General features: G+C 38.4%; 1 protein-coding gene across 3 annotated transcripts in view; it reads left to right on the plus strand.

Annotated features, from left to right (window-relative positions):
• znrf3 (zinc and ring finger 3) overlaps positions 1-22,085 on the plus strand; it is a 105,975-nt gene extending 83,890 nt beyond the window's left edge. For all 3 annotated transcript variants that reach the window (XM_077521690.1, XM_077521688.1, XM_077521691.1), the window contains 6 exons: positions 10,931-11,005; positions 11,249-11,380; positions 12,846-12,956; positions 13,650-13,820; positions 16,765-16,867; positions 17,027-22,085. In XM_077521690.1, coding sequence (XP_077377816.1) covers positions 10,931-11,005; positions 11,249-11,380; positions 12,846-12,956; positions 13,650-13,820; positions 16,765-16,867; positions 17,027-18,528 — 2,094 coding nt within the window. In that variant the 3' untranslated portion in view covers positions 18,529-22,085. The remainder of the gene's footprint in view (positions 1-10,930; positions 11,006-11,248; positions 11,381-12,845; positions 12,957-13,649; positions 13,821-16,764; positions 16,868-17,026) is intronic.
• The last annotated feature ends 375 nt before the right edge of the window (positions 22,086-22,460 follow it).

Raw genomic sequence — 22,460 nt, forward strand, 5'->3', positions numbered from 1 at the left:
TGCACCAATTACCCCCAATTCAAAGCATGCAGCAACATTTCACATCGTTTACTGTTTCCTATGATGATGCCTTGCTATCGAAATGTGTGTCACTATTGCCATTGGCTAATTGTGTGTTTATATCTGTCCACCAGATGGCACGTGCTTTCCCGCATTAAAAGCATGCAGCAGTATTTCACACCCATTACCTGCCTCACTACTGAAATGATAAGCAAGAGTTGCTTTTGATGTTGGATAATGGTGTGTTTATATTTGTCCAGTGTTATTATCTTTGTAAAGGCTGGATTTTCTACTCTTGCCAATGCACGTCATCGGTTTAATTGTTGAGTGACCGCCAGGGTACATGCTGCCAGATAAGACAACAATGGAGGGTTGTGTTGAAGTAAATGTTGCGCCATCTCACTTTTTGCGCGCTGCTCAAGGCCGGTTTACAGTCGTGCTGAGGTTATCTTTATTGGGACCAGAACAAAAAAAGAAATAAATGAAAGAAGTGCTTTCTTCAGTGTTTGCTGATAAGATCGTTTGATCGCTTTGTTCTCACTGTGAGCACTTCAAGAAAAAAAATGGCAACTTTGAACCCCTGAAGAGGTTCAAGGGACATTTCATTCCATTCATTTTGTTTTTTTAATTTATGCGACTTGAATTTAAAGTGTCCAGCAAGCAACGTTTTCCACTTTTACTGAATTCTGCAAGGTTACTATGCCACTGAAATGATAAACACATGTGGCTATTGATGTTGAATATTTACGTTTATTGTCCACATGCTCAGGGTTTTTTTCTTTTTCAAATGCAACAACAAAAAAATCACTCCATTTACTGTTTATTGGCTGAAATGATGAACATGTGTGGCTATTGATGTTGAATACTTGTTTATATTTGTCCACTAAATGACAGTATACTAGCATTCAAAGCATGCAGCAGCATTTTACACAATTTTTACCATTTCTGTCAATGTTGCCTTGCTACAGTAATGATTAGCATGTTGCTGTTGTGTTGATGTTGATTTGTTTCTAGTTGTCCATGTGTTTGCACTCCTTTTCTGCATTCAAAGCATGCAGCGAAAAAAAAAATTGTGCAAGGGTGGCTCACAATTGAAGTGATTCGTATGAATATCTGTCCATGTTGGATGATGGTGTGTTTATATTTGTCCACCAAATGACAGTATACTAGCATTCAAAGCATGCAGCAGCATTTAATGATTAGCATGTTGCTGTTGATGCTGATTTGTTTCTAGTTGTCTCTGTTTGTGCTCATTTTCTGCATTCAAAGCATGCAGCAAAAAAATAATAATAATAATAATTTTTGTGCATGGGTGGCTCACAATTGAAGTGATTCGTATGAATATCTGTCTATGTTGGATGATGGTGTGTTTATATTAGGGCTGTCAAAGTTAAAGCGTTAATAGAGTAATTAATCACAGAAAATTGTCGCATTAATCACGTATTAACGCATATTAATCGCACTTTTTTTTTTTTGACCGCACTTGAACGTAACCACGGATGGTTGCGCAGGTCAGTGATTACCTGCTAAGTGCGTTCCTATTTGAGTGCCTGTTCAAGGATTAAAATCCCCCAAGTAGTTGTGCTCAAGGTGCGAACTTGTTACAATAATGGGGTGCTGCACATTGGTGTAATTTTCCAAGCCGGTTGTCTGGGCTACAGAGTGAGCTAAATGGGTTTTGGGAACTTGGTGTTAGCGTGATGTGGGTGGGCGGTCTTAATTGGGGCCCACGGCTTGTTTTTGCCCTGTGACCTCCTAACACAACTGTTAAGGCCTAAGGTCTCGTATCTCCCCCCACCCCACTACCTTTAAATGTAAGCATTAGGCCTGAAACGGTTCACTAAATCCACGGTTTGGTTCGGTTTTCAGGATACCGCATTACATCACTGATGCATTTTGTACACACACGCACACGCACCTACACGTAAAAACTAGTAACTACTTTTAGCCTGCCATTTTGGACGAGAGATTGGAGTCGCTCTCGTCCAAACATCCTCTGCGCTTAAAAAGTGGTATTCTTGTCTCGGCCCATGGAAAAGTTTGTTTGTTTTCCTTGCAAATCACAAAGGGCTGCAGTCTTAAAGCGGTAAGAAAACAGCATGGGAGGCACGCCGAGGAAATTTAATTAGCGGCTCGTCCTGCTCCTGTGGCGGGCGGCCCGAGTCGGACTCCGCTACCTCTTAAAGTCAAGATAAACACTCGAGTGGCACCGTAGTACCTTCCAGAGGAAGGGGAAAATCTTGAGATATAAAGTCTTTAAAATAAAAAATAAATAGTTTGACCCCACGCCACATTTAGACTTTAGTGAAACACACTTTAAAAAGTATTCCTTAGCACTTGTTGTCACTCTCGCATGCTTGCTTCAAGCTCCTATAGTTGAAATTTATTGTACAATTGTACTATGAAACAAAAGATAATTTTACATTGAATATTTAATTACCAAAATGTTTGACTCAACCGTATCATTTCGTCTAAAATTGAATATTTAATTACCAAAATGATTGACTCAACCATATCATTTCGTCTAATGAAAGTATGTTAGCTTAATGGAAACAACAGCTAATTTTACATTGAATATTTAATTACCAAAATGTTTGACTCAACCATATCATTTCGTCTAATGAAAGTATGTTAGCTAGCATGTAATGGCAAGCAGAAATTCACATTGTGATATTGTTTATGATATTGTTCAAACAACTGCTAGTTTAACACAGTTGGAGCAGTAACATACAAGCAGTGCACACAACAATACTCACAATCATTTATTCTGTCTCCTCAGCTGGACTTGGGGACCTTCTCTGCCTCTTCTTCTTTTTCCTTCTTCTACTTCTTCTTCTACTTCTACTTCTTCTTTTTCTTCTTCTTCTTCTTCTTCTTCTTCTACTTGTATTTCTACAACACTGTATCTCTTCCAGTAGACCTTACTCTAACCCGCCATGAACATCTTCCTTTTGTTTTCATTATTTCTCCCGCATAAAATATCTTCATTAAAATCTTTGTATTTTTATTCATTCATATCGTTAAATAGCTGTTTGAGTGATTTATTGTAGGATAAATAAAATTTAAAAATTACATTAAAAATTGCGCAACTGTCCATTTTTGTGGTAAATACAAGCATAGATTTTGATTCTTCGCATCTTTCACAACATTCTTTGCGGAGTGCGACATTGGAGCCTGTCGACACACACACACACCCCCACACACACACACAAATCGCACACAGTGTTCGATAGCACAGAGTAATTGTGGTTACGCAATGGCTGGTGAATGGCCGCCCCGCATTGTGTGCTGTTGCAGGCAGGGATGGATAGATAGACTGATGGAAAGGAGGGAGGGAAAGAGGGTTGCTTGCTGGTCGGGAAGAAGAGGAAATGACACGGAAATACGTGTTGTGTTTTTGGAGTAACTTCAGTCAGAAAGCGCTGAATGGAACATGTGATGACGTGATTATTATTTTTTTTTTGTCATCCTATTTGATGAAGGCCTTGTAGGCTGCTGCCCTCATGCCCGCGTCCAGGAAGCCGCTCATCCTGCCATTCGGGCAGCTTGTGTTGACAATTGGCTCCATTAGAAGTCTGTGCTACATCTTTTTTTCTTTTTTTTTAATATGACATCCACTTAGCACTGGAAGTACCTCAAGTGTCCTTCTCCAAGTGTGTTTATGTTGGCCTAACCGAACGCTTCACATTTAATGCGCCAAGTGTGAACGCTTCACCGCCGTACCGCCTCCTTCCTGCAGTGATCAAAACGTCAATTACTCACAAATGTAGTGTTCGTCTTCTATTTTGTGGGTTTACTCATGACAGACATGCCTTCCAAATTTCATGTTGCAGAGTGACATTTTTCATCAAGAGCTGTATATCTAGTATATGTTGTTCAAATTTGGTAGCAATCTGACAAACCCTCTAAGTTTATCTTTGAAGGACTCTTAGAAATGAACAAAATGAGCCTAAAATGACGACTTGAACACAACAGGCAAAAAACTTGGGATTTTTGCGATTAAGATGTACTTGCCTCTATAATATAATTTAAAATGGCTCAAATAATGTACAAAGTACACAATAACCAACTTTGCCAATTGCCACAGTATTCAGAAGTTATTCAAAATCAAAAAGGGATGTTGCTATGGGTTACGAGGCACAAGTGACTTTAAAAAAAAAGAAGATAAAAACAAACATAAAGCAAATGTGTGTTCTGTTAAAGGGGTTAATTTGTGGAATAGTTGAAAAAAACGTGAATCAATTACTGTATTTATAAAGAGGTTTAAAAAGATAATGATAGAATAATATGTAAATGAGGTATAAATGTAAATACATTTGTGTGCATGTGTATGTACTTATTATATGCGTGTATGGGCATGCGCATGTGTGCCTACATATGTTCAATACTTAATGTTTTGGGAATTTATTGTTTATGTAGGGCTTGTATGTCTGATAAGGACTTATAACTCATACTAATATATTTGTGTACTTAAGATGTTTTGTTTATTTTCTATTTAACTTTTATGTTAGTAAGAACAAATGCAAAGAACTTTAGTATATTATTATGATTGAAGCATTAGCAAGTAGGACTAGATAGGTTTTTGTACTTCTTCCTACTCCGTTTGAACATGTAAATTATGATACTATTGACGATTTCTTTTTTTCTTTTTCTCTTTTTTAACTACAACTTGTATTTTATACTTGTGATGTGTTTATATGTTCAATAAAACCCACTCAAATCAAATCAAATATACATAGTTTAAAATAGATAGCAGTAAGTCAAAATCTCTCAGCAGATTTCAGTTTTGAAAGGTCATTTATGTTAAATTGGCTGCTTGAAACCAAAATGGCCGACTTCCTGTATCTTTTCAGGCATGGCTTCTTGAGACTTTTTTTTTTTGTGGATCTTCTCATGATGGACACGCCTACCAAATTTCATGTTGCCAACATGAAACTGGCTTTTGGGGCTGAATTATTAAAAAAAAAAAAATCATAATAATAATCAAAAAAATAAAACTTTTCAACAAGTACCATCAGTAATATTAAAAGGCAGAAATAATTGTTGTTTCTAGGGCTGTCACAAGCAAATATTTTTTAGAATTGACTGTCTTATTATCATTCGATGACTCACTTCACTGCTCCATCAGTACTTAGTGATGCGTTGATAACGAATGCGCTTTGGAGTAAGCAAAGATGCTTTGATTCCGTAAAATAGTAATTGGATGTTATTTTTTTCAACAACAAATTTCCAGGTGGTAAAACATGGAACAGGTTCAACGGTTCCGGATATCAGAAATATGGTTTTAAAATGATTAATTATAGTTTTGAGGTAGAAATTTTCATGTCGACTCATTTTTGTGGTCGACTTAGCCAAGTTAGCCACTTTTTTTCCCTCCAGCCCCACTTCATTCAATACCTTTCTTGATGTGTTCACTTAGGCCTGAAATGTTGAAGCATTGGCAACATTGCTGTTGTTTTCCATGTCTGAACCACTTTTGACGTGTGACATTTGCGGTGAGGCAAACGGAAAAGAAAATAAAGGTTACTGGTAGGAAGCTTGCCAGTTTGACACTGATGGGAACAAGTTGTTCATGAATTGACAGGACGTCAGTTGAATTTGAACGGAGCCGATTATTGTGTAAAGCCGCTGTGGCTTCACGTATTCAGATCATTAGACAGATTGTTGCAACATTAGTGTGTCAATTGACGCTACCGCCGAAGACGGCAAAAAAAAAAAAAAAAAAAAAAAAAATTCAAAAGGACTTCGAAACCGTGCCGTGTCGGAAGTACGCAGCTCTTGCGCCTTTGCGCATTTAGATGTTTGTGTCTGTTACTATTATGGGTTGTTTTTCATCAAGCCCCTATCCCACTCAACTGCGAACATCTGCCGAACGCTGCCAATGTTGATTTAGCAAAATATTAGGTTGTCATCTCTATCGTTTTGCGACATATCTGCAACTTGTTTGCGATGTAAAAGCTACAGTTGAGACAACGTGCGAATTAACCTAAAATTTGACACACACAACAGATCAAAATTATTTTATTTTATTTTTTATTTTTTAGAAGATGTAATTATTGGACATTTTTGTCCAGTCAGTCATCGCCGTGACGCGTTTGTGTGTAAGCAAAGCAACCCCTGTTCATTTTGGGCTTATTTCCTGGTTTAATTTTGTGCTATAGAAATGAGTATGGTGTCGCCAAGTTTATTGCCATAATTTAGATATCAGTCAGGTTTTTCCATATTCTTCCTTGGTGAAAGAAAATGGGAAAAATACATTTTTTAGAAGTGACTGGAACAGAGTGCGGCACAGCCAATTATGCACAACCAGTCCTTAGGGTGGAATTATGAATGAAAACCATGATTGTCCCCATGAATAAATCATGTGCAGACATATGTTAAACACAGTCTAATAATATTAGAATGAGTTTCTTGCGATAATGGCAACGACTACGAATAACTCCGAACACAAATGCAACATATTCCGAACTCTGGCGAAACGCAACTTTCGCAATGTTTGGCAACGCTCGCAACTCAGTGAAATAGGGGCTTTTAATATTAAAAATGTCAAGTTACTAAATATTACTACATATTTACATTTGATTGAATTAGAATTATGCTTTAGTGTATCTGCTTGGTAAAATAGATTTGCGTATGTAGTCGCAAATTAATTGTTGCTGTTTCCATCAGGCACAGAAAACACAAAAAAAAGGCAAAGAAAAAGCACACTTGAGGAGTTACAAAAAAACCAGCAAAAGAATCAGATTTTGATTTTCAGTTCACAGCATTCCTGAAACTGCCCGAATAGCGAATAGTTGGCACATTGCATCGCTGTGTCTGATTTTATTATTATAAATTTAATTTCAGTCGACAGCAGAGGACGCCAAAGGACAAATCGGCAGCGCGCCCGCCAACGCAATATTAACTACAATACCGTGTTTAGACATTTCGCCATGTTTTCCTGTAAGACAAACAAAAAGCAGAACACGCTGCTGGAGTTCAAGCATCAAATAGATGTCGCGACACATCGCTAGGTTTGCTTTTATTTTTGGGCATCTGCGGCCGAGCGAGAGAGAGAGAGGGGGGGGGGGGGGGGGGGGGGGGCGACCACATATGAGAAGATCCATGGGAGAAAAGTATGCCTTTATCTTTTAATAAAGCCAGCAGGCAACATGGAATTACGGCATAATAGCAGTGCGCGCGGGCCTCTGAAGACTTAATTGGCTTAATTATAGCAGCAGTGGCGGGCGGCGGAAGAAGAACAAGACCAAAAAAGTAGGAAGCAAAAGAAGTCAGCTGGTGAGAGCGGAAGCGGGCGCAATCCAGGTGTGCAAGTGTCGTGCATACTTTTTGCACTCTTAAGTGGATGTAGATTGAGGGTGATGTGGGGGGGGGGGGGGGGGGGGGGCAAACGAAAGCATCCCAAGCTGGCAGCCCGGCGTGGTACGCTAAAGATAGCTTCCATTTTCCTCACCGTCTAGACTCCACAGCCAGCTGTTTTGTTTTTTTTTGTTGTTTTTTTTTTTGCGGCTGCGGTTTTCATCCTCTCAGCCAGGGGAAGATTGCGCACTTGGGGCGCTGTACCAGCAAGAAATTGGCACCCCCCCCTTCATCCCACTCACTACATACCCAACTAACCATACCTGTTGTCACGCGTTGGGGATGAATTAGCTCCAACTTCAAAGCTTTGATGAAAAATGTTCCCAGGATCGAGACCCGGCAAACTCTGCCTAGCAACAAGTGACAAGGGTGGGCTATGGTGAACCCCTACCTATTAGCAGTGGATCAGAGACTGGGCTGGCCTGGAAATAGCAAAAATCTGCATGTAGGCTAATTTATATCGTAAGCATAAAAAGAAAACGGGAACGCTGTCTTGTTTTGTTGAACTTTAAAAAAAAAAAAAGAAAAAAAAGTGCTTCGTCTGATTGTCTGTTACCTCATTCCTAACCATCATTCATGTATGAAGTCAAGCTAAAGCAGTCCAGGGTGTCCCCCGCCTACTGCCCAAAGCCAGCTGAGATAGGCGCCAGCACCCCCCGCGACCCTTGTGGGGAATAAGCGGTCAAGAAAATGGATGGATGGAAGGGAGATGCCCGACAGGCCTCTAGTGGTGGTTTATAGGTATTGCTGGAATTGATACTTTTTTTTTTTTTTTTTGAATTTACAATAATTCCAAATGTAAGTTTTCACGTGAACGGATTTTGCTCATAAAGTTGTTTCCCACGCCCATGTTCCGACTTTTTTATTTTTTAATAAATTGCGACGTTTTTGCCTCATTTTCGTTTAATTGCTTCTTTTTTTGTTGAAAGTGTATAAAAATCATAAATTTCACGTGAGAAAAATTCTTGTAAACTTAGGACTGTTTTGACAAAGTTTTAGGCCATTGTTCATAAAAAAAACAAAAACAAAAAAAACCGTAATGTGCTGAATTATATATATTTTTTCTTGTAAAATAGATTTCCACATTTTTTACATTTTCCATAGTATGATTTTAGCCTTGTAAAATGTTTTCTTTCCATAATTCGTATTACTGTTAAATTCATTTTTTTTTTCAAACTAAATATTACATATTCAAGCTCTAAAGATTTTCAGTAACTTTTTTCCCACCAAATTATCTAAAATTATTGATGACAATATTGCCACGTCCTCATCATAAATAACAAGTCCTACTTTTAAAGTCTTCCCGAAAGAGAGTGATTCGTTGCTTCTTCCGGCTGATGTGTTTTTGTTTTTTATGTTGTTGGGTGTTTTTTTGTATTTTTTTTTTTTAAGTCAAGCCAGTTTGCCTGCGGGGTCCATTTTTGTTGTCGTCAGGCAAGTTGCTGCACTGCAGATTCTTGAGGAGGGAGCTTGTCTTCTTCGTCTTCATATTTTTTCTTCTTCCTTCTCTTTTTTTTTAAGCGTCTCAGCCACAGCTATTAATTATTAACTGGGAGAGCTGACATCAAAGCGACAGACTAGTGCTGAATAAAGTGTGTGCGTGCATGCGTGCGTGTGTGTGTGTTAACTGGGTGAGAGGGAAAAGAAGCAGGGGAGGAACGCTTTTGAACTTTCCAAGTGCAAGAAGAAGGCAAGCAGGAAGAGAAATGAGAAAGTTGTATTAAGTTGTAGCAAGAAAGTGGGAAACGAGTGGAACGGCTGTTCCCGATATTTTGACCGTCGCATGTCTCTAAACTAGCAACTGATGAAAATGTAGACAAGATTGAATAAAAAATGACTTTTCTGGTAATATTACATCTCACAAAATTAAGGCTTTTATTCTTGAGAAATGTTGACCTTTTTGCATTCTGACTTTTTCCTTTAAAAAAACAATATTGTAATATTTTGTTTTTATTTATTTTTATAAAATGAAGACTTTTACTTGTAGTATTAAAACCATATTCTTTTATATGCAAGACGTTTTGGTTAATACCACAACTTTATTATTCTAAAAATAATGCCAGGATGCCGTCTCCTCTGCATCAAAACATTGGCGCGATGTTCAATTGTTGCCTTTTCCACAAGTGACTTCTTCAGACTTCTGATTGGCTAAAACAGCCTTGCAGCTCCGATTACAGCCTTTGTTTGTTTTTGTTATTTTTTTGCTTTTTGCAGTCTGACTTTTTCCCTTAAAAAAATAAAACAATATTCTAATATTTTGATTTTAATTTTATAAAATGAAGACTTACTTCTTACAGCCATATCTTTTAATATGCAAGACTTTTTTGGGTAATAACACAACTCGGCCATCCAGGAGGGACTCAGAGTGTTGAGAGGAGCCAGTCTGGTTTGGGTGCCTCCTGGACGCCTCCCAGGAGAGGTGTTACGAGGTGTTACGAGGCATGTCCCACCGGCGGGAAGTCCTGGGGACGCCCCAGGACATGCTGGAGAGAAGAAGATGGATGGATGGATGGACCACAACTTTATTATTCTAAAAATAATGCCAGGATGCCATCTCCTTCGCATCAAAACATTGGCGCGGTTCAATTGTTGCCTTTCCCGCAAGTGACTTCTTCAGACTTCTGATTGGCTAAGACAGCCTTGCAGCTCTGATTATAGCTTTTTTTTTTTTTTTTGCCTTTTGCAGTCTGACTTTTTCCCTTAAAAAAAAACCAATATTCTAATATTTTGATTTTAATTTTATAAAATGAAGACTTTTACTTTTTACAGCCATATTCTTTTATATGCAAAACTTTTTGGGGTTATACCACTTTATTATTGTAAAAATAATGCCAGGATGCCATCTCCTTCACATCAAAACGTCGCCGTTCAGTTGTTGCCTTTTCCACAAGTGACTTCTTCAGACTTCTGATTGGCTAAGACAGCCTTGCAGCTCCGATTACAGCCTTTTTTATTTAATTGTCTATTTCTGTTCCACTTTCTTGATGTTGTTTCATGTAGTATTCCAATTTTATTTCTCACAATACTGTGACTTTTATACTTGCTTTTTTTCCCCTGTAACTTTATGGATTTATTTGGGCAAATTATGATGGGTTATTTTCACATAGAATTAAGACTTGTACTTGTAACACTTTTTCCTCTTAAGCCTATGACTTTATAGTTTTGACTTTTTTCTTTCTTTTTTTTCCTCATTATATAACATTCTGACTTTATTCTTGTCATACTACGGCTTTATTCTCTTCACATTATTTCTGATATTTTGAGTTAACTGCTGAAAATATGATTCAACCATTGTAGTCCGACTTTCTTCAACTTGAATTATTTTTCTCTCCCGACAAACTGGAAAATGAACATTATTATTTTTTTTAGACGTTGGCAGTTGCACAGGTGTACCTAATGCTATGGCTTGTGGGTGTGTTTACTTTCTACCTGTTGCTTGTGTCACCACGTGTGTTCTGTCTCGGATGGAGAACGCCCCCTAGTGTACATTACATTTTGTAAAAGTCATGCCAAAGGTTGCATTTGTGACAGAGTACTATCATGTAAACATTGTGAATGTGTGTGTTTTCAGGCCAAGCGAGCAGTGCAGCGAGGAGCAACCGCCGTCATCTTCGATGTGTCGGAAAACCCGGAAGCCATCGACCAGGTTTGTGCTATCTTTGCATTTGCAGATTCTGTTCCACTTTTGAGCTTCAACTGCTATTTTTGTCAATGTTCTGTTTGTGTTACGTTTCTATTGTTTGTGAGCTTTTGTTGAGCCGAGAATTCTTTTTCTTTCAAATGAGCACGACTGCTCGAGCATCTGAAGGAAATTTCAACCGCAACGTTCATCCTTTGAGCAGATCGGGCATCCTTAACGTGCCGCGGTGGCTTCTTGTGTGTGTCTCAGCTCAACCAGGCGGCGGACGACCCGCTCAAACGTCCCGTGGTCTACGTGAAGGGCAACGACGCCGTCAAGTTGATGAACATCGTCAACAAGCAGAAAGTGGCACGGGCCAGGATACAACACAGACCTCCCAGGGTGAGTAAGATTGACCCACATCCCCCCAAAAAAGGGTTAACCTATTAAATGAAAGGCTCGTGTGTGGTGAAGTGAATCCGAAGTAATAATCATTAATGATAGATGGATTGATGGATAGATGGATAGATGAGTATGATTAATTATTGTGAAAATAAATTATTTATTGAATTTATTTTGTGGTTATTAAAATGATTTTAAAAATTGTCTAAAAGAATTACAAGTATAAATGAATCAACATATACAAAATTCAGTTTCAAAATATATATTTAAAAACATTAAAAACACATTTTTTAAATACGGTGTAAAACAATTAAAAAATAACATCCCCAGTTAAAAAAAAAAGCTAAAAAAAAATAGCTGTTCAAACAGTTATGTGAAGAAAATAGAACAGTGTACAAAATATGTCCAGATATTGAGTGTAAAATAGCACCAAAAATTCAGTCAAAAAAATTCCAAACATAATAATACAAAAAAAAACAAAAAAAACTGTCACAACAATCATTATTGGAAAAAAACAAAACAAATTGCACCAAAAATTAATTTAAAAAGTCAACATTAAAAAAATATATGGAAAATAAATAGCAGAAAAAATTCCAGTTAAAATAATAATAACAATAAAACAACAATAAAAATCAGCCAAAAAAAAAACAAATCAATATGTAAAGTAATAGCATCAAAAATTCATTTAAAAAAAAGCTCAAAAAGAACTGTTCAAACATTTGTGTGAAAATATATTAAGTGTAAAATAGTAAAAGAAAAAAAATGTAAAAAAAAATGTCAAAATTTTATTTCACAAAAATTCACGTAATAAATTCAACTTCACTAAACATTTAATCAAAAAAAAAAACTTCATCAAAGGTTCAGGGCAAATTGCAAAAGACTCAATATCGGAGTGGAAAAAAATAGATAGCATAAAAAAAATTCAGTAAAAAAAAAAAATCCAAACATAATTAAAAATCTAAAAAATAAAAATATGTAAAAAAAAATAATTATTGGAAAAAAATCAATACAGAAAATTAATAGCACCAAAAATTGATAAAAAAAAAATCCAAACAGTTAAAAAAAAAAAAAAAAGTGAAAATCAGCCAAAAAAAATCTGTTTAAAAAAAATAAATATGTAAAATAATAGCACCAAAAATTAATTACAAAAAATACACATACATAGTTAAAACAAAAATCAGTCAAACAAAATCATCTCTAAAAATTCAGTTTGTTAATTTAAAAAAAAAAACAATATCTCTCAAAATTTAGTGAGGGGGAAAAAAAACATAAGTGTAAAAAAAAAAAAAAAAAAAATTCAATTCAATCTCACATGAGCGAAAAAAACCATATGAGGTTAACATAACGGTAATGAGGGATAAGCCAGCAGTTTGACTCCTCTCAATTTATCCCACGCCCACTGAATTTTTGCTGTTATATTTCCGTCTTGATATTAATGTCTGCACTTGTTTTTGTGGTCGCGCAGCAGCCCACCGAGTACTTCGACATGGGCATCTTTTTAGCCTTCTTTGTTGTCGTGTCGCTCGTCTGCCTCATCCTGCTCGTCAAGATCAAGCTCAAGCAGAGGAGGAGTCAGGTACGCACATGCGCACGGCACGCACACACACACGCAACACCCCACACGCACAGTGTCGCGTTTGGGTTTTGGGCGGCGGCGCCACATTGTCCATTTCCAAAGGCAGCTGCCTCAATCATTCATTTTCATTCATGTCGTATTTTCAGTCATTTCATCGTCATTTAATTGGCACTGATGTCAGCTTATTTTTACATGCGTGTGTGCGTGTATGAGTTTAATGAGCTTGAACTCAACGACCCGAAGCGGCTTTACAACTTCCTGCTTCTTAATGATCAGTTTAATTGTTTAATTATCAGTTTTCAATGTGTCTGTGTTTTTTTTATTTGTAGACATTAAAAACAATACAATGGTCATAAATATATTTGTACCTCATAAAGATGATCAAATTGATGATCAGAAAATGAAATACGATATTATGTACAATATAATTTTGTCACATATATATATATACATATAAAATTGTGTTTTAACTCATTCACTGCCATTGACGGAAAAAGACGTCAAATGATGCATTTTTTGCAGGGCTGGCAGTGAATGTTAGCCACTAAAACACAAAAGTCACTAAAAATATTATTTTGTATAATATCAATTTAATACATATCAAAGATGTGTATTATTTTGTCAAAGATGATTAAATTAATTAAGCATATAGAACTTTGATTTTTTTTTTTTTTTTTTTTTTTTTGTGCGCAGAGCTCGATGAACCGGATGGCCAGCCAGGCGCTGGACAAGATGGAGACGCGCAAGTTCAAGGCCAAAGGCGGCAAAGTGGCTCGCGAGAGTGGCTGCGGGGCGTCCGACTCGCTGAGCAGCAGCTCCACATCCGACTGCGCCATCTGCCTGGAGAAGTACATCGATGGGGAGGTATGCCTTTGGACACTTTTTTTTTTTTTCTCTCTCTCTCACAGCAACACAGTACAACTTCAGACAAACAAACAAATAACATTCATTGCCTCATTGTAATAAAAAAATGTATCCTGGTATATTTGCCCAGAGTATTTGTAATTTACAATGAACAAAATGGGCAGGAGTTGCTTCATGTTCTAGTTCATTTCCTCTTAATTTGAACAGAAAAATATGACGTCTGCGTCACCAACTTGCACCATAAAATGCTAATGCCATCTAGTGGTAGGAATTTTACCTCAACATTGCATCGTATCTTTTTAACTTCAAATAATTTTGCGGACTACCATGAAATTACTGTATAAATGGCCTAAATGATATAACTGTATATGTATTAGGTAAACAATAGTTGGTCAATATAAAATGGGCGATTAGTTTGCGATTAATCGCAGGTTAATAACTATGGAAATCATGCGATAAATTACGATTGCAAAATTTTAATGGACTGACAGCCCTATTATTATTATGTATAGATCTTGATCATATTTACTGAAGAGTTTTACATTCACTTAAAAAAAAATCTCCTGTTTTTCTGACTAATTTTTTGGGGAGCTTTGTTTGTTTGTTTGTTTCATTTTATTTTACTGTTTTTCTGATTTTTTTCTGTTTTATTGAATATTTTTTTTCTGTCATAAAAAAACAGGGAAAAAATTATTCAGAAAAACAGGAGGAAAAAATTACTCAGAGAAACAGGGGTAAAAAATTATTCTAAAAAACAGAAGAAAAAAAATTCCAAAAAACAGAGCACCAACTTCTGTTTTACAGAGTAATTTTTATATTTTTATTTTAATTTAATTTTTTTTTACCTCTGAACTGTGACTTGTTGCAGACCACTGACTGACCTGTATATATGGCAGGATAGCCAATAGCCCATACACGCTAGTGCAAACCGTTGTAGTCATAGGGCGGCCATTTTGCTACTCCCACCTCGCCAGCAGAAGTTGGTGCTCTGTTTTTTGGAATAATTTTTTTTAGTTTTTTTTAAAATAATTTTTCCCCCTGTTTTTCTCAATATTTTTTTCTACTGTTTTTCTGAATATTTTTTTTTCCCCTTTTTTCTGATTTTTTTTTTTTATGACAGAAAAAAATATTCAGTAAAAATTTTTTTTTTTGTATTTTTTTTTCCAGTGAATGCAATACGCTTCTTTATTACGGACAATTTATTTATTTTTTTTGTCATTGACAGTCTGTCGCCGTGACACCTACAAAATAAATAGCATAGGTGCAGTGACAATAACCGCATTCCTTTTTTTTTTTCTTAACTCTTTTTAGCGCACCTGCTGCAAGATAAAAAGCCAGCGTGTTTTGGGGATATGATCACACTTCCTGTTTTCCCGCGTGCAGTTCCAAAAAAAAAAAAAAAAAAAGGGTGGGGGGAGCGGGAGAGAGAGAACTTATTGTGTGTCCTCATCTTCCTCTGGAGTGTTTTACTGTAAGCCATCAAGTGTCCCTGAATGGTTGCCAACACAACAAAGTGTGGCGGGCGGCGGCGCCAGGCCTTGCGCGCAGGAAATGGAGCCGTAAAGAAAAAAAGATGAAAGGCATCAAAGGCAAAAACTCAAAAGATGAGTCACGAGAATTTATTGGCGTGAAGAATGTCGATTATTTGGACCTTCCCGGCGACACGCCGCTTTCATGTATGTGTGTATGTGTGTGTATGTGTGTCAGACCCCAGCGCGTTGTGACGCATTCTTGTCATAGCCGGTCCTCCCAAGACGCTGCGGTTGTTTGTTTTTTCATCTTGGCATCAAAGAGATTTTTGTTTATGATGTTCTGTGACATGCTTTAGTCGTCAAGGGAGACGCAAACTTCTCAAGACTAGTCCAAGTGAGACGCAGGCGCCCTCTAGTGGGACATGAAGAATTACTTCATAAAATGTTGATTGCAGTGTTCTTTTTTTTTTTTTTATTCCAGTGCAATATATTTTGTACTTTTTTCAATGTTATCTTAATTAAAAAAAAAAAAAAAGTTTGTTTTTAAACGTTTATTTAGGTATGATATTCAACTTTAATCATTATTGAAGGACATTTTTATCCCCCTCCTTTTAATTCATTCACTGCCAGTCCAGTTAAAAAAGGATCTTTGATGTCCGTAGCCTTCAATGGTCGTGAATGAGGCATTTAAACTTTGCATATCTAAACTAATGTAACTGATAGACAATTGTGTACATAAGATATTTCAGTTGTTTATTCTGTGGATATTTTGTTGTTTTTTTATGTGAAATTGTTTATTTATATTTATAATTAATTAACCATTTATTTAATACAATAAAATAAATGTACAATTGTAATGTTCTCAATATTTTTGGGATTTTATGTAAAGTTCTGTATTTTAATTAAATTATTCCTGGCATTTTCTATTGCATTATTTATATTGAATTTAATTATCATTAATTATCCCAGATAAAATTATTATTTTTTTTTGTAAAAAAAAAAAAAAAATAGATGCTCTTATTAAAACAACAATTTATGCAAATGTATTATTGAATAGTATGAGTTAATTTGATTTAAATTAAGTAAAAAATATTTTGCAAAATAAATAAAAATAATAATAACAAATTGTTATTGTATCCAAAATTAACCAAATGATCAATTTAAAATGATTAATATTCTGCATACATTATATTTTGATTGTACTATTATTTTTCATTATTATTACAGAAAAGCCGAAAGTCAGAACAAATCAATTAACCAATAATTGAATTAGGGTAGACAAATGGATTAAAAAAAACAACAACATAACATACATGCGAATGAACCAAGATTAAAGTAAAAGCAATAACAGCACAAATATTTCTAGATTGATTTTTTTCCCCCCGATTTCTAGATATTGCATATGATTTCTTCTCTCTATGAACTCTTTTCATTTATTTATTTATTTATTTTTTCTTCCCGCCTCCCTGCAGGAATTGCGGGTCATCCCTTGTGCGCACCGCTTCCATAAAAAATGTGTGGACCCCTGGCTGCTCCAACATCACACTTGCCCCCACTGCAGACACAACATCATCGGTAAGTCCTTCAATGCTTTATTTATTTTTATTTTGCTTTATAGTTGTCAGAATTTATTGGCAATTGCAAGTCTTGTAGTATGCATTTTTTCCCATCACAATTTAAAACACCTCAACGGCTCCACTCGATTCAATTGTAATCTGTTTTGTTTGTTTGTAGAGCAAAAGAAGGGCAATCCGGGCCCCGCGTGCATGGACCCTGGCAACCCGCTTCATGGGCGGCAGCAGAGGGTGGTTCTGCCCGTGCACTACCCCGGACGAGTGCACCGCTCTGGCCAGATGACGGCCTACCCGACCCGGACCAGCGTGGACGCCCACGGCAACGCCATCACGGTGCTGACGGTGGAGCAGCACCCCGACCCGCCGGGCCTGTACCCGCCCCAGGCCGCGTCTTCCTTCCTGCGCAGCTACCACCCGGCCCTGCACCTGGACCACTCCCACTGCGGACTGGAGCACCGCGGCGGACCCCCCGCCTACCAAGCGCAGCCGCCTCCGCACCACCCCGCCGCGTTCAAGCGGCCCAAATTCCACGGGCGCAACTTCTCGCGGGCGGCCTGTTTCTCCCAGTACGAAACCATGTACCAGCACTACTTCTTCCAGGGTTTGACTTTCCCCCAGCAGACCCCCGAGGGGGGCCAGGGCCCCGCGGGGCAAGGCCACAAGGCGCACCACGGCAGGCACTTCCAGCAGGGACTCCTGTTCCCGGCCGTGGTGCACATGGCTCCCGCGTCCTCCTCCAGGGCGGGCGACGGCGGCGGCGCGGCGGGCTGCTACCACGGCCAGCGCTCGGCGTGCAGCGGCTACCTGGCCGACTGCCCCGGGAGCGACAGCAGCAGCAGCAGCTCGGGCCCGTGCCACTGCTCCTCCAGCGACTCCATGCTGGACTGCACCGAAGTCAGCAACCAGGGCGTGTACGGGAGTTGCTCCACCTTCCGCAGCTCCCTGAGCAGTGACTACGATCCCTACGTGTACCGGAGCAAGAGCCCGTGTCGGGGTTCGGCGGGGGAGGCCGGGACGGCCCCCGAGGAGTCGTCGTCGGGACCCTCGGGACGCGAGCGCCTCCAGCTTCCCTACAACTCCGGGGACCAGCTGTCCAACTGCAGCCTGGAGCCCAACTGCAGCAGTCGCTCGTCACTGGAACCCAGGGAGAACGGCGCCGCCCCCGAGGCCCCCGTAGCGGGCGCTGGGGCCGAGACGGGCGAGCCGGGGGCGGCGACGGGAGCGGCGTGCACCTGTTGCTTCGAGGTGCCGCCGCTGAACGGCGACTGCAAGGCGTCCGGGCGTTGTCCCCGAGGCGCCAAGAACTACTCGTGTCCGTCCTCGGACCCGTACGAGGGGCTCCCTTGCTGTTTTTACCAGGAGGTGAAGGTCCACAGGGGCCACTGCGCGGAGGACTACGCCGTCAACGTGCAGTACGCCGACTCTGAGGCCCGCCCCACGTCGGGTGGCTTCGAACTCAACCCGAGAATCCCCATCATCCCCGAGGACGCCGATTGCGAGACCAGCCTTTTGCCCGACTCGGGAGCGCGAAACGACGACGACAACGACTTCGTCACCCAAGTTGGCTCGTACCCGCCGAGCGAGGAGACCAGGGCTTTGTTTCCGCCTCAGCTCTCCGAAAACGCGTTGTCGCCGAGTACTGAGGGCTGTTTGGGCGTGTGAACTTCTGAAAAAAAAAACGGTATTGCGTTCGGTACCGGGGGTCGGTGGTTCGAAACCGTCAGTTGCCTTGCTTTCTGGTTGAATGTGGTTGTGTGGAAGCCGTCTACCGAAATGCTCGTTTCTGGTGAATGTGGCGGTGTCGGAACGTGGGGGGGGGGGGGGGTCTTTCTGCCGAAATGTTCTCACGTTGGTTCCGGTGGGCAACGAATGTGTCCAAGTGGCTTTTGCGCCATCCAGGGTTCAACAGCTGCATCTAATGCTGCATTCGAGGATGGTAGTCGGACTTTTCCGAGTTCAAACCAGGAAGTGTGTACGGGAACGCCCGGATCTCCCTGCATGAAATTATACGGTCAACTACTTAACTGTATGGAATGCTTATGAAATAAGATTAAAACAATAAATGAAGCAAAATTATGAGAAGGTAAGTTTGCTGGAGGTCAAAAATGAGTTTTAAGAACCAAAATAAAAAAAAACAACAATTTACCACTATGCACCATTTTGGTCGTTTACGTTCGCCTCGAACGCTTTGAGGTCGGAACTGGGAAAAACCAACTCGGATATTGTCCGACTTCCGACCATCCTCGAATGCAGCATGACACTGCCTTTTAGAGCGTCACTATAGTTTGTGCGGTCGTAGCTATACCAAAACAAGCAAGATGTTGATTGTGTTGTCACCAGAGCGGGGAATCGTGTCTCTCTGGAGGGGCTTGAAAAAAAAAAAAAAGAGTTCATATTCTGTGTATATATCAGTGTTTCCCAACCAAACAATCACATCCCAAAAATGATTTCTTTTTTTCTCTCTCAAAAAAAAAGTTGGACTAGTGGGAAATGAATAATGGTTGACCATTTCCTTCTGCAATGAAGCATGACAGTGATCCATTTTTTTTTCTAACCGAACCGTTTTCATTCACTATTGTCTAAAAACATCCAAATGTTCAATCTTGCGGCGACAAAATACTGCACAGCTCCCGGAACGTGAGGGAAGAGGCAGAGTTTTACGTGAGTTAATACTTTTTATTTATTTTTTTTTTAAAGCAAATTTTAAATTGGTTGATGCATAAAAATAAAAGGCCACTCGGGAACTGACCATCCAGACCGATTTGAGGGGGGAGAATCTAAATTGACCATATTTGGGCATGTGAGTTTGCCGCCCATCAGTGACAATAACACTGAAATAATAACAATCTTGATTCAATTAAGTCTATGTGGCCTGTGCTTCTTAATTTAGATACAAAGCTATTGATACAGTTTTACAGTATTTTTTTGCATTTGAAATTGGATCGTTTTATTCGGTGAGTGGTTGGGAATCATTGATACAGTATGCCCACAAAATTTCATGTTTGGCAAGTGATCCAGCTTCTGAGGCAGAATTTTTAAAACATTACAGAATGACACCCAAACACACAAATGCTCATAATGTCTCACACTAACAACTTTTTTTTTTTTAATACACATCTGTAGGAGACTTAAAACCTTGGCAAGTTCCAAACAGAATTCCTCCAGGAGACATGATAACTCGGATGGGAATCCGTTCAAGCATTTATTCGATTTTCTTGATATTCAGTGTAAGGTGCATGTACTAGTATGTTCTTTGTCCGCACTAGTAAGTGTCGCGGGATAATACACAAGAGACAAGACAAACACTTTGAGAAGCAAGTCAGAAAGAAAAGAAAGAAAGAAAACTGTTGTTTTTATAAAAATAAATAAATGTCTTTTTTCTCAAAAAGACTTTTCAATTTAAAGAAAAAACAAACTCATATTTTGAGGGGGGTAGAAATTACTTTTTGAGATGAACTCATTCTCTCGCAGCCATTTTCACTGAAGCAACCTCCGTTCGTTCCCGGCTCAGCTGTTTTACTGGATTTTGACTGATTTTGCAAGGCCCACAGAATATTGTGTTCTATTGCTATAAAAACATGGAACATACACACAAGAAAGATTTGAGTCTCTCCTGTCATCACTGTGTTGAAAAAGAAGATGTTGCAACATGGCCCTGGCTGATCTCTTATACTCTTCTGCCACCTGATGGCCATTTTTTTCTAATAACTACCATTGCTTTAAGCGACCTCTTCAGGTCAGAAGCTGCAGAAGCCTTCTGTTTAAATAAATACAAAAATAAATAAATAATAGTATTAAAAATATATTTATACGGTTTGGGGCTTGCTTGAGTAAAAACAAAAAAGTTTTGCCTCCCCCCCCCACTTTTTTTAATGACATTTGACCCCCCCCCCCAAAAAAAAGAAAAAAAACCAAAAAAAACAAAACATATTTCTTCTTAGAGGACTGTGACGTGTTTTTGGTTTTTTTATAATTAAAAAATGCATTTTACTCCCCCAAAAATAATTTTTCCTTCAAAAATTACTTTTTCAAAATTAACAACTTCATTTGGGGGGAAAAACATGCTGTTCCCAAAAATGGAATCTAACTTAGGATATTGAATATATAATATTTTATTTTTGTGATACAGCACTGCAGAAACGACTTTGGCACTATCTTACAAGTGCGCTAAAACTCATTTTCTTACTAGTGAGGACAAAGACGAGCTCATTTCTTATAAGGTAGATTTTTTTAATTTTTTTTTAAATCGTCCTGTGAACGAGGTTGCACCAAAAGGCCAAAGCAAAAAGTCCACGTCGAAAGGCTTCTTCTCGTCATGTGAAAATGAAGCTTCATGAACCATGTGATGTATTTTTTGTTACCCCTCAATGCAATGGAAATGGATTCAATTCCCACTGAGTTTTCAAGCCAACAGCACCATCTAGAGGAGTTAAAAAATATTGCATGCGCTTCATGAAAAGCTTCATTTTCCCGTCACGAGCTTCTTCCTTATTGTACTGTGACTATTTTCAACAAAACAAAAAAATAAAAGAATGCAGTTGCAACACGAGACACATTCATGCCTTTCTGTTTGTCCTGCAGACGCTTTTCAATACTGTTTCTATGAAATACACACAAACACGCAAGCTTCCCAAAATGTTGCCTTTTTTGCATCGCGATCGGTTTGCAAGCAGAACTTTTGTCGCTGTTGTTGTTGTTGTTGTTTTTGGGGTACGTGAGTCACTATTTAATGTTTTTCTTCATGTTTGTAGCACTTAAGAAGAGATGAAAATGTGTACAAATGAATATTTTGTCATTTTGTTTTTTGTTTTTTAAGAAAGAGAATCTAATTATTTGTCCGTCAGTCAGTACCATTTACAAATGTTTTACGGCTCGACATCAATCTTGTGTATATTTTGTGTACGTGTACAGCAAACGGCATTTCATGAAAGGAAATATGTTCTCTGAATATTTATTGACTAATATATTTATCTTGAAGCCATGTCTTATGTTCAGAGTTTATGAGACGACAGGAATCACGTCCGTGCGTACGTGAGACTTTTGTAAATAGCTACTTTACGTGCTCGTTCACAATTGCACACCAGACGAGATGATTCAATCTTCTGACCAAAAACAAACATAAAAAAAAACACATTTGAAAACTTTTGGAAGCGTACCGTACCGTTTTGTAATTACCAGTGTACAAAGATGTGTCAAATATACACTTTTATTCAACAAAGCCACAACTTGTCCTGTCTTCCTCTTTGCTGCTGTGAATGGGAACATCGCATCAGGTCAATTAGCCAGTTAGCCTTTATTTAGCCAATTAGCCTTTTCATGATGTTATTTTACGAGAAGAAAAAAAAAAAAGTCATTCTTTTATAATTTTCTTTTATTTTTCAGCACAAAAAAATATTTTAATAACTAAACAGAAATCTTTACTAGAAAGATTTGTACAGGGGAAAAAAAAAAAAACATTTCCAAAGAAATTTTTTATGTTTTTGTGGAAAACTGCTTTTTAGGAACAACCTATCTCTTTGGAAAAAAAAACTAATAATAAATATGTAATTTAATTTAAACGTCCATGTATAGTCAGGCGTTTTATTTATTTATTT

Source organism: Festucalex cinctus, chromosome 5 (assembly GCF_051991245.1).
Source record: "Festucalex cinctus isolate MCC-2025b chromosome 5, RoL_Fcin_1.0, whole genome shotgun sequence".
Classification (NCBI taxonomy): Eukaryota; Metazoa; Chordata; class Actinopteri; order Syngnathiformes; family Syngnathidae; genus Festucalex; species Festucalex cinctus.